The following is a 16,878-nucleotide window of genomic DNA, read 5'->3' on the forward strand; positions in this document are numbered from 1 at the left end:
CAGAGGAAGCAGTCACTCAAAGGCCAAAGAGAAGGGCTGATTGGTGGCTGGGTTAGTTTGATTCCTTCTCCCCAGAGCCCTCAGGCTGGTCCCTCTGATGATCCCCTGAGAACAGCTGTTAAAACCAAACCTTCCTCCACTGAGCTCTGAAGTCTGCAGGGACACGTGAAACATGTCCCATCCTGGCATACATGGTTGGTAGCAATAGCTGTGCCATAGGATTGTCTTCCTGCAAGATCAGAGTTACCGGACAAGAGATGGAGAAAAAACCCCACCAGATCTGAGCAGAATGGGACTTTCTTTCCAATCTATGCAATTTCCTGCCAGTGCTGGCTCCAAAAACCATGGTGGGTGTCCTGTGACATGAGGAGCCTGGCACCTTGGCAGGTGGAGCCTGGAAATGTGCTGCCAGCAAACATGCCAAGTGACTTGTGTTCACCAAGGTCTTCCCTGGAAAGGATGCTCTGGGGATTCCTCTTGGGGAATGCCTCCTTTCCTCCCACTCCTCTGCACACGACTGGGCTCACACTAAATGCTGCCTGTGACTTACCTGGGCAGGGAGGGAAGAAAATTCACCACAGGCCAAACTCCAGTCGATCAAAGCAATGCCAGTGTGGGCTGTGATCCCCCTCTTCCCCCCTCCAGACCCACAGCAGGACCAGCACACAAACAACAGGGGACAGAGTCTCAGTGCTATTATTCTCCAGCCTCTTAGGGCAGATCCTTTGGCACATAGAAGGTCAGCAGCAAATCCGAATGTTTTTACCTGAGGCTCCAAATTCTTAACCTTTGTTCCCTAAAGAGGCTGCAAACCAAACACAGGAGCAAAACCTCTGGTTTTGTTCTTTCACTAGTGCAAACAAAACAATCTGGGGAGCTCTTTGTACTTGAATACCTGTATATTACATTGTATTTTAATTTTTTTTTTTTTTGGGTATCCAAAGAAGTTTACATGTAAAGTTTGAGTGGATTCTATGTATGTAAGGTGTAAATGTGGCTGAGTTAAAGACCTATTTAATTTTCTAGCTGTGGATGAGGTTCAGTACTGTAGAATGGGCATCTGTCTGCACATTCATGAGTGTGTTGGTTTGGGTCTTGTAGCTGTCATTGTTCTGTTTTGGGTTTGCTCTGTTTTGGGAAGATTTGTATCCAATAACCCCAAATTTATCTATTTATTCAGAACAAAACTGCACTAGGGAACATGAAAAGCACATATATGCTGGGAGGTCTCCATGCTCTTGAGCTCCTATGAACACGTTGACTTTGAACATGGTCACCACAGTCTTTTAAACTGAGTTTCAACAGCAATATCTGCAATGTATCAAAAGGGGAGATCCCCTTCCAGCTGATATTAAAGTTCCCTTGGGGTTTCTGTGAGGTTGGACAACTGCAATACACATTCCCATGGAATAACTTCCTTCTCTCTTTCTTTGGTTTAATGGAGGTGATTTTTTCCCCCATCGCTGCTGTCCCTTCCAAATCCTTCCTTCCCTGGGGCCCTTTATCCAGGAGGGTTCCAGACTGCTGGCTGTCTCTAGTTCAGGTCAGGCACCTGCAAACACCTAATCCTTGAGCAAAGTCTCCCCAGTGTTTGTCAGGCAGCCAGACCTGGCTGGAGGTTTAAAGCCAAAGCTCATCGAACTTTGCTTCAGCGCCACGTCCTGGAAAGGTGCTCTGTAAAATCAGTCATGGAATCACAGGATCACTGAATGGTTTGGGTTGGAAGGGACCCCAAAAAACACCTGTTTTCAACCCCCTGCCATGGACAGGGACACCTTCCACTGGACCAGGTTGTTCCAAGCTTCATCCAACCTGGCCTTGGACACTTTCAGGGATCCAGGGGCATCCACAGCTTCTCTGGGCAACTTCTCTGCAGCCCTGTGGCTGCAGCTTTTCCTGACAGGTTCTGGGCACAGCTCTGGGGCAAAGGACAGTGTCCCACAGCCCCTATCTGTCCTGACTTCAGAGGGTTGCACAGCTTTTCTAGGCTGCTATAATAATGCAGATCAATTAATGTGTGTGGCCCAGCCCTAATATATTCCCAAACCAGCCCCCACAAGCATCAAATTGGTGATGACCAAACCCAAGTCCCTCTGCACGGCCTGTTTTCCCTGTTGAGTCACTGGTTTTGCTGGCCATTGGTTTTTCCCTGATGGTTTCCTATCTGGGTGGATCCATAGCAGGTAGGAACAGGATGTTTGTGATTGTGAAAACCCCAAAACCCCCCCCTCTCCTGCTTTTCCTCCAACACCTTTCTCAGAAGACTCAGGATTTAAAAATAGAGGGTTTCCTCAGAGCAGCACTAGATGTCTCCGTGCAGGTTGCATTGAATTGGAAATTAGTACCTGAAAGCACACAAAACACCTCTTATTTCCTGAAAAAATGTGTTCATCCTTCATCCTGGCTGCAGCAGGAATTCGATGGGGACCAGGTCATCCACAAAAGGCAGGTCCAGTGCTCCAGAGCTGCCAGCAAGGCTGTGCACATCCCTCTGGTCACAGGATAGCTGTGCCTTTATTCACAGAGGCAGATGAAAGGCATGAGAAGACACTGGCTGCCAACAATTCACTCTCTGACAAATGATCTCTCCACCCCCCTCACTCCCTCCAAGTGTTAAAAGTCCCGAATCAGGTGTCCCGTCCCCCCCCACTTTTTTCCATAGCTGGAAAGCCAGAGCAGTGATTGACACACTGTGGGCTGCTGGATTTCTCTCTGCTTTCTTAATTCCAAGACAGAATTTCAGCCCTTTTTTTCCTCAAAGAATAAACAACAAAGAGATGTATAAAGAATAAAAATAAAGTGGAGCTTGCAACCTGCTCCTTTGGCTTCAGGAACGAGGAGAAAAGCCTCTGTTATGAACACAAGGTGTAGCAAGTGAGCCCCGTTGCCCGTCTTTTTGCCGTCTTTACAAAGGCACTCGGGGTTTTGGGGAATTCCTTGGGGAGCAGTTTGTACGGACGGCTGAGGTTTGAGAAGGACCCGCTGGGCAAACCCGCTCCCAGGACACCAGGAGGATGTGCGGGATCTGCTCTGGTCTGCGACGAGCAACTCCCTCACTGCCCTGTGGGTGGGAGAATCCACCAGAATATGTCAGGCTCGCAGGGTTGGCCAAGCGACCCGAGCAACTGGCGCTTCTGTCAGTCCGAGATAAGAGGGGGGTCACTGCTCCCCCCGCCCCCGGCTCTGGTACAGCACCAAGCCCCCCAAAAACCCCTCTGAACTCCACCGAGAAGCCAGTCACGGCTCGGGAATGTCCGTGGGAAGCTTCGCCCGGGTTTTATCACGGAGAGACGAAGCGAAAGAAATAAAGAGCGAAGGAGCCGCTCTGACAAAAGCGATCGCCGGGAAGAGGGGAGGGGGAGAGGCTTCTCCTGCCTCCCGCGGGGCTCCGGCACACGGTGTATCCGGATGAAACGCGGAGTCGGTCCCTCGGGGTGCACCTGCCTGACTTTTTCATGCGCTTGGCAAGGCGAGGTGTCAGATGAGGGAGCTACGTGCGAGGCAGAGCGGCGGGCAGGGGATGGCACAGGTCCCACCTCCGGCTCCGACGCCCTGTCCGGAGCAGGGAGAGCGGCCCCGCGGCCCCGAGGATGCACCGAAAGGTCGCTGCTGTTGCCGTGGCTGCTGCTGTTGCAAAAAAAAAAAAAAAAAGACGGTGAGGTCCTGGCTGCTCCCTCCGGGGTGAGATACAAGCACATCGGCCTCGCCGTGGAGGGAGAGGAGAGGGTTTAAAAGGTCGGAGAATAAACCAAGCATTAAAATTGCAGGCAAGCCCGGGCTGGTTTCCTTGAGGGACACTGCTGCTTGACTGAGCACAGCACACTCTCCCAGAGCCGATCTCCTGATACCAGCAAGATCTTTTCAGTAATTCCTTTCACTTCTGCAGTCAGCCGAAAACATCCATCTCCTGAAATATTTATCTCATCCACTTCTTCCAGTGCAGATCAAAAGGAGTGTGAAATGCACCTGTAACCTGCTGGATCATCTGGCACCTCTGGTAACTTTTAGCAGGCAGAGGTGCCAAATCATACTGACATCTCCCAGTCCAAGCTGTAAAGGATCAGACACCAATTATCACAGACAGGCAAAGGGTGGCAGGCACCTCATGTTACCTGCAGCACAACAGGAGTGCTCAACTCTCCTGGGAAGAAACAGCAATGGGACAGAGGCATTAAGAGGGTGGGATATACCCCATATCCTTTGGAGTGGGAAAACATGCAGTTGGTGCCACTATGCCCTTCCCTGCTTGTGCAGGTCAGGGACAGCCAGGAGTTGCTTTTCCTACCACAAGTGCCATGTTTGGCTGTGTATGGCTCATCTCTGGATTGGGGCACTGGGAACAGGAGGTCCCCAAAGCCAGGGGTATCCCTTAGGAAAGATCCAGCTGATATGGGAACGGGCAGACTCCCCACATGCCAGCACAGAGCCCCTCCTGGAGCAGCTAATGGCATCAAAAATGTCTTCAACATTATGGTTTCTGGCCAGAAACCCTTCCAGTTCCAGTGAGACCTCCAAGCCAGCTTTGCAATCACTGAGACAGGCACAAACCACTCAGCCAAGTATTAAATTCAGTGATTTCTGACACAATCCTTTATTATCTGCCAGCGTTGCACCTGGCAGCACTGTACATGGCCAGGAGGGAAATGAGCTGTTCCTGCACCTGCACAGGGGAAGGGAAAACATTCTTTCCTCCAGATCTCTGTGGCGAGGCTAGAGAAACACAAAATCTGAACAATTCAAACCGAGCAAGCAGGACTGAGCTCTGCCCTCACCCTGGGGAACTCCCGCTGCGTGAGAACTGCCAGGAAGAGCCAGAGCCCCTGAGGCCTGTCAGGGTCCTGAGATGGCAGTGCCAGAGACCCCTTCCCTGCCTGCTGCCCTCCTCCTCTGCCCTTCCCTGCTGTGACAGCTTCCCAGGAAAGCCCAGCACAATGGAAGTGCCTGATTCCTCCAGCTGTTCCCCGTCTCCCACCCGCCTTCCCCCAGCTGCTGTTCCCACCTGCCACGGAGAAGGTGGGGAGAGCTTCACGGATTACGGTTGGATAAACAGTAAACCAGAGCATATGGAATGCTTCAGCCCCCCCTGTGCTCCTGCTTGGTGCAGGGAGCGGGTCTGCTGGGCATTTCTGAGAAGGCAGTGCCAGGTGTTCCTGGATGCAGCCCGGGCTGGAGAGCGGGATCAGGGAGCACGGAGGTGATGAGGGTCGATGGACCGAAGGCAGGAGCTGCTGCTGGGCACTGACTTGTGCTCACTGATCTGTTCAGAGGGCCCTGAGGAGCCATCTGAAGAGAAGCTGAGAGCTTCTGAGGCAGGAGGGTTCTCTGGAACAGGCTGTTAGCAACATGTGACAGCCAAGATGCGTCTCGGAGGGGCAGGCATGGGGACTGAGCCAAACAGAGGAGACACAGCCCATCTCCCTGCATGCTCTGTCCTCCAGGGCTCCAAAAACCAGCCCATCAGCTCCTGCAGTTTTGTATCAACAGACACATAATGCATTGATTTCTCATTCTTTAAAGCTCAGTACTCATTCAATGGTTTCCCACACCCACCATGCAGACAGAGGAATGTACACAAAAGTAGTAAATGAAATAGAACTTTATTAGAAGCTTCCAGCATGTTTTATCTGTTCTTCTCCTCCACAAAACTCCTCTTACTGGATATACAGCTGCTATAGTCCATATAGAGCCTGTACATCTCTCTCACTACTTACAGTTACATATCTCACTGCACAATTGCACAGTGTGCTCTCTTATCAGCAACAATACATGGTCTTCAGTCCATCCCTACACACATTAAAATTGCATGGCACTCTGCATTACAAGGAAAGAGCTAAACCTCCCCTCTCTGGTTTCATGAGACAAACATCACCACATCATTCCTATAAAGCTCACAGGCAGATCCACACTGGTATTCTGGGCTGATTTCCCTTAGTACCTTTGTGGATCTGGTCCCTGAGTGCTTAACCTCACATTCATGCTGTTACCAGACTTGGGAGTCAAGAAAAACCCTCATGAATAATGCCCTTGAGTGATGAGGAAGGCACTGGAGACAGGGGAGGAACTGAATTGCTTCCTTTTTATTTTCCACCCCACCTTCCATTCTGGGCCCCCTCGAGCCCTTCCCAGGCCCCCAGGTTACAGACTCAGCCACAGCACCCCCTCACCCCCAATCTCCCCCAACCAATTTTACCCCTCTAGGGTGGGAGGCAGAAGAGGGAACAAGTCATATGTCCAGACCCTCTGTGTGGTTTGGGCAGAGCCAAACACATACACGTACTTCTTCCTCCTCTCCGACATGCTCCTGTCCTCGTCAGGGCTCTTTCCTGAGACTTCCCTGAGCTCAGCCCCTTTCTCTGCTGCCCCTTTCCATCCTGTGCACCTCCTGCAGAACCCTTCCTGGCTGCCCCTTCCCCTGGCTCTGGCTGTGTGACCTCTGTCCATCCTCTGCCTATGGGTTTGGGATGTGCCCTTGCAGCGGGTGCTCCTCACCCACGGGGACAGACGTGGTTCTGGCTCAGCAGGGCTGAGGTGGCTACATGCAACAGAAACCTTATCTCAGCCTCCTGAACTGTTACACTGAACTGTGACTTCTAGGAGTGCAATCCAAGAGGATGAGTCCTCCTGCAGTGAGCCAAAACCAGTCATGGGAGCCCTGGGCTCTGCCAGGAGAGCGGCCCCTCCATCCCCCTTTAGCTGCTGCCCAGCCAGCACATGCTTAGCCAAGCCCCATGTTTGGACAGACAGCTCTTCCCAAAGCTCTCTCCACTCTTCCTTCACAGATATCCCAGCTCTTTCATACGAATGAAGCACTTTCCTGGTTTCTTTTGCCCTCACCTCCCTCCACCACCACGTCAGTGCCTTCCTCTGCCACCAGGTGACTTCAGCGGGGAGGAGGGATAAGCAGTGCCCTGGAACAGACACTGGCTGCTCCTAGGGAGTGTCCCAGGAGAGTGCAAGGAAAGACCAGAGCCAGCCCAGGCTGGGCTCCCCTTTTCTCCAGTGCAGGTACCGCCTGCCTACCGTGCCATCAACTCCTGTCACCGGAACGATCCTGCTTCCTGTGACGTCCTGTCCCGTGTAGGGATGGGTCCAGAGAAGTCTTGGTGCTGGGATCCAGGCTTCTCACACTGTCCAAGAACAAAGCCCCCAGTCTCTGCCTCCACCGTGCCCACCTGTCCCCAGGAAGCACCTCCAGTGTGGGCTGAGCCTAAGTCCGGGGTTGTCCTTCTCTGACCTGCCTCCGGAAGTAGCGGATGGCAGAGAGTGTGCCAAAACTTGCCAGGAACACTGGAAAAGAGCCCAACACATTCCCACAGTTAGTCTGGGTGCTTCTTCCAAACCCAAAGATCTTTTTTCCAGACCTGCAGACCACAAGCTGCTTGGCCCACCCTGTTCCGTGGGCCATAGAGGGGTCACTCCCCTCCCTTCCCCAGTCTCCTCCTGCCTTTGCTTTTCATCCCCTCCACACCGAATTTATTCCCAGTGCATTCCCAGACACCCACAGCCTGGCTGCCCATATCCAGTGCTGTAGTTTGGGCACATGGATCACACCACCATTCCACAGCAAACGGCTTTTTTTTCAGGGAAACACTAAATAGGCTCCCTGTGTGGGGTAGGGATGTGCACTGGTTGGATACACAGGTTCAGGTGGAGATTTAATGGATTGGTTGGATACACAGGTTTAATCTTGGATGAGGAAGACACAGTAGAAAATCTCACCAGGGCTTCAGGACAGTCCCTTCATTTTCTGCTTCTGTTTGGACCAGGAAGATGCCAGAAAAATACCATTTTGTGGATTATCTGTGGATTTTCTGATCCCAGCCAAAAGCAGAAAATACCCAAAACAAAAAATGTAGAGATACAACAAATAACTAGTGGGGATTATACACAGAATCAAGCTTTTCTCTGTACTGTCAGCCAATGTTTTTAGCTTGGTTTATAAGAGAGGTTAAATTCCCAAGCAAAACTGGGAATCCAAGCCATGCCTTTGGAGTTCCCAGTTTAAATTCAGACTTGATTTTGATTTACGTGTTAGAGGGACAGAAACAGGGAAATTCAGCTGAAACCTAGGATGCCTAAAGAGAATGGCTAGTCCAGGACTAGGTGGAACTGCCTCCCATCTCCTGTCCTCACCAGGGTTATGTGATCCCAAGGGCACAAGGACCCATATCCCACTTTTCTCACCTCCCCAAAGCCACGTCCACCATCCCATACCCAGAAGACAAGGAGGAGCAGGCCAAAAGCTCCTTGTGATGATGGCACTGAGCAGCCTTAGCTAATGAGCTATTCTCAGCCCAGGGTGTCAGCTTCCTGTGTGACCTTAGTGGGGAACATTCCTCCCCCGGACAAGCAGCAGGAAGCCTTTTTCTCAGCATCTCACCCCATGGAAGGGGCTCTCCAGGGCTGGACCCTGCACTCAGCTGCTCCATCCAGGGTAGAAATGAGGAATGCTGCTCCCACTGCCCCATTCCCTGCTCATCCAGCCACCTGCACTCCTGGGGGGGGCTCAGCAAATTCGTGATTCCTGAGCTTCCTCTCTTCCCACCACCTATCCCAGTGTTGTGGTTGGAGAGGAGAGGATCCAACAGAGCTCCATTTACCTGCAGGACTCAGTGCACCAGGATAATACTTCAGCTAAGCTGTATTTAGAAAGAAGGTTATATCTTCATAGCACATTTGAAAAAACACATGCACTTGTTCCAGCTGAGATGAGGGAGCCTAAACCTGCACACTCCAGGTCCTGATCCCGCTGCTAGCCAGCATGGATCCTAAAGAAGCCTCTCTTCTCCTGACAAACTGCTCCTGGTCCCTGTCAGCAGCAGGGCCAAGGCTGGGGATAGACTTGTCCTACAGCTCAGCTCCTGTCAGCAGCCACTTGGTGCGGGGAAAGGACGATGTGAGTGAGCAGGAATCAGGGCTGCCACTCCACGAGAGAGGCAAGGCATTAAAAGGACACTTCTCTGGAAAAGCAGGGAAGTGTCTGCACTTTCCCACAGGCAGCAGTAGGTGCATTTGTATCCCCTGCTTTTCTCCCTGCCAAGTCTTCCACAAAGTCATTCCCGCCCCTCTCCCGCCGGGCCGGGCACTGTACGTACTGGTCTTCCAGGCATCCGGAGCCTGCAGGTCAGATGTCTTCACTGCCCAGGATGCAAAGGCACAGAACACCAGGCACATGTCTTTGTGGGTCAGCACTCGTGGATCCTCTGCTGTCCCTGCCAGAAGAGGAGCACGAGCTTTGGGATTTTATGCCACAGCCCCCGTGTGTCCCCCCGGGACACGAGTCCCTCGCGCTCCCAGGGAGTCACGTCGTTGTCACACATTTTCCCTCCCTGGAGACTTTTTTTTCCACCCTTTGTCAAGTCAAACGTGTCTATTTAGGACTCAGTTATGTTTCCTAAGGTGAGGGGCGCATTTTTCACCCCTCTCAGCTTTAGACTTTCTTAAGACCCTGAGGCAAATGTTTGTCAATGCCACCCCAGGACCTGTGGCTGCCTCACACCTCCCTGTGTATCTTCCCAGAGCAGCGTGGTGGCTGGAAGTGGGTCTGGGGAGTAGATTTAGGAGAAAGTGATTCCTGGGGACCTCTGGGCAAGGCCCCCTTCCTGCCAGACAGTGCCCAAAGGCACACACTGCTCTAGGACAACGTCTATTCCCCTGAGAAACACCAGTGCTCAGCACCTCACTGATCCCACCCCACTCCCACCTCCTGCTAAGTCCAGGGATGGGGACATCCCTGAGTGCTCTAAATTTCCTCCCCTGACGGATTTCCAGCCTGGAACTTCATGCTGGAAGAGTAGGTTATTTTTGCTCCTATGTTTATTTGATCAGGCTTTTAATTAAAACTGACTTCCTAATTATCTGTGACCACGGCAAAGGGGCTTTTCTCCGTGCAAACCAACTGGAAGCTCTATTTTGAGGCACCCTTTGGAATGACTCACTCATTGTTTGGGTTTAATATTAACTACGAGGCCCTGTGGCTCCAAGCATCATATAAGCTTTAAGACAAATACACTGACTGTCCTCGTGGGTCAAACTTCTCTCCCTTTATTCCTGTTTCTCTCACCTGCCTCCAGGAACAGCCAACGTTCGGGTGACCTCTGGAGGGTCTCTGGAGGGTGTTTTTCAAATTAACAGTGTTTTTTTTTTAAGTCCCAGATTCCCTGTCCATGCCTGCTGCAGTGCTGGGAGCCAGCCTGCAGGATCTGGCCAGCAGCACTCGCTTGGCACGGGGACAGTGGGAGCATCCCAAGGGAGAGCCAGCGTGACACAGCATGGGACACATCCCTACAGGGGATAACATGCTTTACCTCTCAGTGCAAGGGCCATCTCCTCACCCTCTGGCCACACCTGGCCTCTTCCCAGGGGAGCCAGTGGGACGAGGGCGAACTTCTCTGCGGATCCTCTCGGCACCAGAGCCTGGGAGGCTGGGGCTTGGCTGCCATCGGGGTGGATTTGCCTTTGCAGGAGGGACTTCAGAGCCCCCACAGCTCTCTTCACCTCGGAGGCTGGAGCGATCGAGAAAATCCCTCTCCAGCCCATCCTGTTCCTAGGTGTCTCTGGGAAGAAGTGTTCACACACCTCGGGGACTGAGATAATCACAGTGTCCTTGACTGCAGCTGAGCTGGGATCCTCATTCTGCAGCCCAGTGTGGTCCAAGCTGCTGAACTTCTTTCTTTTCCTGTCTTTACCTTTGACTTTTTTCCTGTTTCCTTCTGGTTCATTGAAAAAATACTCATACAGTTCAGGCCAGGATATTTCCCTTTGCAAGGGTGATCTCCGCCCCTCCACTGAGCTCCCCAGTTCTTCTTCCTCTTGGGAATCACAGAAAAAATAGTCATACATCTCAGGCCAGGTCACGTCCAGGGTGTCTGACCTTGCAGAAGCTCCATCTGCAAAGCACGGGGGGCTCAGCTTCCTGGGGAACTCAGGGGCAGGTCCCCAAGGGATCTCAGGAGTAGCAACCCTGGGGATCCCAGCTGCAGTCTTCCTAGGGATGTCAATAGGAGGAGACCTGGGGATCCCAGCTGAAGGCTTCCTCAGAGTCTCAGGGGCAGGCTCCCAAGGGATTTCAATTGAAGGAACCGTGGGGATCTCCGAGGGCTTCCTGGGGATCTCAGCTGCAGGCTTGCTGGGGATCTCAGCTACAGAAACCCCAGGGATCTCAGCTGCAGGGACTCCAGTGATCTTAACTGCAAGAACCCCAGGGATCTCAACTGCAGGAACTCCAGGGATCTCAGCTGCAGGAACTCCAGGGATTTCAGCTGCAGGGACTCCAGGGATCTCAGCTGCAGGGACTCCAGGGATCTCAGCTGCAGGAACCCCAGGGATCTCAGCTGCAGGATCCTTCCAGGCTCCCTCAGCAGCATCCCCTCTGAAAGCTGCCACGCTCTTGGGTTGGAGAGGCTTCCCTGGCATCTCCTGGCATGCCTCTCCTGAGGGAGCCAGGGCTCCGTTGTCAGGGATCACTGGTGCACCGTCACGTACGCCCAAGCCACCAGCCTGCCCTGCCTTTGAGGGCTTGGTGGCCTTTGTCTTCCCCGGGGACTGTGCCCCTGGCTCCTTCCCCTTCTGCCTCGGGGGAGCACTCCCGGCTGGATCCCCCTCATCCACGCCAGGGCCGGGCACCGGTGGCTTGCTCTCCGCCGCCTCCTCGCTGCTCATCCTCCCCAAAGCCGCCTTGGCCGCCTTCTCCTTCCCTTTGCTCTTCCGAGAGGACATTGGTGAGCTTGGAGGTGCCTTCCCGGGTCCCTGTGCAGCCCCCTGAGCAGCAGCCCCCCCAGGCTCCCTGTCCCCCTCGGCAGCGCTGGCCCCGCGCTGCTTGCGGCTCTTCTTCTGCTGCCCCGGCACCTTGGGCCTCACCACGCTGGGGGACCCGGCCGGGGAGCTCTGCTCAGCCCCCGCCCTCTCCCCGCTCGCCTCCTCCTGTGCAACCCCCGGGGATGGGCTGGGGGGGTCACACGAGGGTCCCCGCAGCCTGGGCTCCGAGTGGGAAGCGCTGGGATGCCTTCTCCTGGCAGGGGGTGCTGGTGAACTACCCCCCACCGGAGTCCCCGGCTGTGCCACCACCTCGCTGCCGTGGGGTTGTCCCCCTCCTGCGTCCCCTCCCGGCTCGGGGGTGCTTGGGGTGCTGGGGGTCTCCATGTCCCGGCTGCCTCCTGCTGCTCCTTTCTCCGATGCTGCTGCTTCGCCCGCTGCGTCCTGCCCTGGGCTGCCCTGGGCTGTGCCACCGGCCTGCCCGGCGAGGGGGGCTGCAGGGGGGCGAGGGGGCTGCCTCCTCTGTGCGCTGGGCATGGCAGGGCTGGCCGGGCAGCCGGGCTGGTCGCTCTCACACAGGAACCTGCCGACCGAGCCCAGCTCCGCTTCGTCCTCGCTGCCCGACAGCAGCTCCGGCGGGGAGAGGTGCCCACCGGCCTGCCAGCGCAGGGGGGTGTCTCCGGGCACCCCACGTGGGGCAGAGCTCCCTGTGCCAGGCACTGGCTCGCTGCCCTCCCCGGCTGGGATCAGCCTGTGGGGGCTGGCGTGGCCGTCCCCTTGCTCAATGTCACTGAGGCACTGCTCCTCGGCCGTGGCCAGCGAGGCCGGGGCGAGGTTGCACTCCTCTGAGGCCAAGAAGAACTCAGCCCATTCCCTGTCGTTCAGCTGGATGCTGTACTCGAAGTTATCCATGCCTGCAGCGGGAAAGCAAAGTGGGGGGGGGGAGAGATGGGGGCATGAGGAAGTGGCACTAATGTTGGCAGGTGTGAGGTGTGAGGTGTGTGCCCCTAATCCTGTCCCCACGGGTTCCTTCCCTGCCATCTGCATTCGCTCATCCTCACTCATCCTCCCATCTTTCCAGCTGAAATTCCAGCTCCTGGCAGACTCAGCAGGATGGGGATGGCTGTGCTGGACCATAACCCATCCAGCAGTGAGAGAGACCACTGCTACCCCCCTCTGGTCCCTGCTGCCTCTGCTCCCCGAGCACGGCAGCACAGAGGGGTTGGGATTCTCTCCACAGCTGCACAGAAGGTTTGGGATTCTCTCCACAGCAGCACAGCAGCATCACACCTCACACGCCCCTTTCCTACTCCTCTTGCCTACAACACATTTTAAAAACTGTGGGATTTCTGTTCCTGCTGCCACAGCATCATGCAGGAGGGGAGCACGAAGCACACTCCAAACAGGACATGTCAAACAGGGCATTCCAGCAAGCCATGGCAGCTCCTTCCATAGCCGTGGCCCCGGGGAGGGACTTGCGACAGAGCCCAAAACAGTGGGGATCCAGCAGCAGAAGCAGCAGAGAGATCACAAAGCTGAATCCTACCTGTACCCCGACCTAAGGTGGGGATGGAGCCATTCAAAGAGCCACGCAGGAAAATCCTCCCAGCACAACATGATGCCGTACCCTTGACGGGGGCAGAGAGCTCGGCTCCAGCACAGATCCATTCAGGGGCTAAAAATAGACCCCCCCTCCCTCCCCAGCGTGTCACTTGAGAGCCGAGTGCGGTGGGTTCAGAGAGGGCAGGCCCATATATAGAAGCTGGTGGGGGACATGTCAGGGCATCAGCCAATGTGTGTCTGTCCCACAGCCACGTTTGGGGTCCCTGGGACCACTCCTGATGCCCAGTGCTCCGTTCTGCCCTCAGCCATGGGATGGCCAACGGAGAGGGGGCAAAGGCCACGGAGCTCGCACCTTTCATCACATGAGGGAGTGGGACACCTGGATGGCAATGACTGTCCTTTTTCCCACACACACCCACCCTTTGCCTCAGTCGTCATTTCCACGGTGACAAAAGCACGCCCCAGGGCATGGTTCACCCTCTGAGAGCACTCCCAGGGCACTTACTGCCAGCCTACCGCAGAGTGACATCAAAAGATCACAGCCAGCATCCTGGTCTTGTGACAAACCTTGCAGGGTGCGTGTGGCAGCCGTCCCACACCGCCCAGGGACACCTGGTCCACGTGCTGGAGGGAGCCTGGGGCTGGAGGCTCTGGGTGAGCCTGGCACGAGGGAGTTACTGGCCGAGGGTGGCCTGGCAGGTCAGCAACCAGAGCCAGAAATAGCCCTCGGCTCCCACGAGCCCCGGAGCTGCCTCCCACCACATGCCCTCCCTGTCCCAGGGGCCAGAAATAGCTGCCCTGAAGTAGCTGCTGCAGGACAGTGGCTGTGAGTGTGAGCCCCAGCCCGGGGGGGCCAGCACTGCCCCAAGGCTCTGGTCACTTCTTTTGCCACCAGGGTGCTGCAGCCCCCACAACTGGAGATGGCCACTGGTGTAGATGCTGTGGGAGCTGAGAGGGACCCACGTGCTCTGCCTACACTTTGGGGGTCCTGCAGATGCTACAGAAGCCAAGAGGGACCCACACGCTCTGCACCCACCTTGGGGGGTCCCATGGATGTTGTGGGAGAGCCACGAAAGACCCACATGCTCTGCATCCACTTTGGGGGTCCTGTAGATGCTACAGGAGCCAAGAGGGACCCACATGCTCTGCAACCACCTCGGGGGTCTTGTAGTTACTCTGGGTGCTGAGAGGGACCCACATGCTCTGCAACCACCTCGGGGGTCTTGTAGTTGCTCTGGGTGCTGAGATGGACTCACATGCTCTGCATTCACCTCAGGAGTCTTGCAGATGCTTGTGGGAGTCAAGAGGGTCCCACATGCTCTGCATCTGCCTCGAGGGTCCTGTGGGGATCTAAAAGGGATCCACATGCTCTGAACCCCCCTGCAGGGGTCCTGGAATGCTGTGGGAACCAAGAGGGACCCACATGCTCTGCATCCATCTCAGGTGTCCTCAGCCGGGCTGGGGTGCTGGCCATGCCAGGACGCACATTCCAGGGAGCCGGGGCCAGCAGCTGGCTCCGGCTGGGAGGAGGGAACCTCCTGCCCTGTCCTGCCAGCCCTGCCAGCCCCGGCCATCCCGCGGGATGGAAGCTCCCCGTCGTGGCTGCCGCCTCACACTGCACAGCCCGGCAGCGAGCCAGGAGGGTCCAGCCCACCAGCAGCTGGAATCAAGGGGTAAATATTGACCAGGACACGCTTCCCTTCTCCCTGCTCCAGGCTGACGCACGCAGGGAGCTTGTCCAGCCGAGAAAATATGGAAGGAAAGAGGTCTGCTGCCTTCCCATCCTATCTCACGTCTGATCTGGCTACACCCTTCTCCCCCTCACACAGCTCGCAGACGCAGAAGGGAAACCAACTGGCTTCCTTTTCTTGGCTGCAGTCGACTTCCTTCCCTTTGAGCCCGGCAGCCAGGGTTAGTCAGAGAAACCTTTAAACTCAGCCTCGCAAACCGCAGCAGAGAACATGAAAGGGGCAGAGGCAGCGAGACGGAACCGGGAGCCAGCAGCGGGCTGGCGGCCCCGCGTTATCAGCGGCACATTGCAAACCCAGCGCCAGGGCAGCCACGCTCCAAACCCCACAGGAACTGCACACACCCCCCCAACACGGCCCACCCCGGCCCCCCAGACACAAACAAGTCTCAGCGCAGGAGACATCCCGCTATTTATTTAGCTGTCCAGGGTGAAGCCCCCGCGCGCCGTCCTTGGGGAAATGACACATCTGCCGCCGCTTCCCTGCCTTCCTCCCGGGGTGGATAAAAGCCCAGCATGGCCTTCAAGGGCATGGCACCCTACCCCGAGGGGCACGGTGCTGCCTGCCAAGGGCATCCAGCAGTGGCAGCCCGGACAGCCCGGCTCCGATTTCCTTCTGGCACGTGGTGCCTCTCCGGGATACCTGGCTCTGGCTCTCCCGAGGGGGTGATGCCAGATGCTGGGATTGCCACAGGGCTGCTCCAGCACCAGCTGGTGGATGGCACCTGCCGTGGGCAGAGCCAGGAGGGCAGAGCCTCCCAGCACCTCGTCCCAGCACCTCCAGGGTTGACACTCTGGTATTAAGGACATTATATAAATAACTGTCAATGTGTAATTAGAGATGGGCCTGAAATAAAGCAGCAGATGAGGCCCCTCTCTGTGCCTCGTGTCAGAGGACACAGCATGGGAGAAAGAGCCAGGGTCAAGGGCATGGAAAAGGGGTCTAGGGAGGAAAACCAGGAGTGCCAGGGAGGGCGCTTCCTTTGGGATAAAGACCCGTTCTGTGGCTTCAAGCTCCACATTTGTTACTCCAAGTGTAAAGGGATTTTGACTTCTGGGAAAGGAGCTTTCAGAGCTTTATGGAATAATACTCTGAGATAACCAATTTCCTATCCAGGAAACTCCATTTGGGAAAATTCCATCTTCATGCAGCTCTTAAAACCAGCACTAAAACATCACGAGTATAGGGGTTTGGCTGAATTCACTGTGAGACAACACAGACAGTGCAGAGAAATGTGGGTTTGATTACGAAGATGTCCTCCCTGCCCTGATCTACACCCATCACATGCTGTGTGTGAGGGGAGGAAGAGAGATGAGTTTGCAGGAAAAGCAATGGAAAAAAAATAAAAGCATAATGGAAAACGAAGTGTCTCCACTGCTTCAGGAGCAAGACAACATTGGCCCTTGCTGCTTCCAACTGCCCAGGACAGACTGTGTTTGTGGTTATTTCTCATGTCTTCTTCCTTTTTGGCTGGATTATCCTTCAGCCTCGGTCACTGATAGTGCCTGACCTTGTCTGCCTGTCTCTGGCTGGGCTCTGGACTCTGGTCCTCTGCTCTCAGAGCACCAGCCATTCCATCTTGTGATCTCCCCCTCATCTGATGCATTTGTTCCCTTCCATAAATTCCTGTGAGGTACAAACTGCCACATGGATAGCTCAGTCCTCGGATTAGGGAATTCTGAGCTGCTCAGGTACAGCTCTGACCTTGCACCCTCACTGCCACGAGACCACCCCCGAGACAGGGAGGGAGCAGACATGGAATTCAGATCTACCCCAGGGAAAGCCTGGGAGGAGCAGCTCCTCCACGCTGAGG

General features: G+C 55.2%; 1 protein-coding gene across 1 annotated transcript; it reads right to left on the minus strand.

Annotated features, from left to right (window-relative positions):
• Positions 1-5,578: 5,578 nt before the first annotated feature.
• PERM1 (PPARGC1 and ESRR induced regulator, muscle 1) lies at positions 5,579-13,841 on the minus strand. Its single transcript, XM_032709198.1, has 6 exons — positions 13,823-13,841; positions 13,301-13,382; positions 11,320-12,668; positions 10,308-10,923; positions 9,096-9,212; positions 5,579-7,287 (listed from the first exon to the last, which is right to left on the minus strand). Exons 3-6 carry the CDS (start codon positions 12,664-12,666, stop codon positions 7,208-7,210), a joined length of 2,160 nt encoding a protein of 719 aa, XP_032565089.1. The 5' UTR covers positions 12,667-12,668; positions 13,301-13,382; positions 13,823-13,841; the 3' UTR covers positions 5,579-7,207.
• Positions 13,842-16,878: the final 3,037 nt, after the last annotated feature.

The sequence above is a fragment of the Chiroxiphia lanceolata genome, chromosome 22, assembly GCF_009829145.1.
Source record: "Chiroxiphia lanceolata isolate bChiLan1 chromosome 22, bChiLan1.pri, whole genome shotgun sequence".
NCBI lineage: Eukaryota > Metazoa > Chordata > Aves > Passeriformes > Pipridae > Chiroxiphia > Chiroxiphia lanceolata.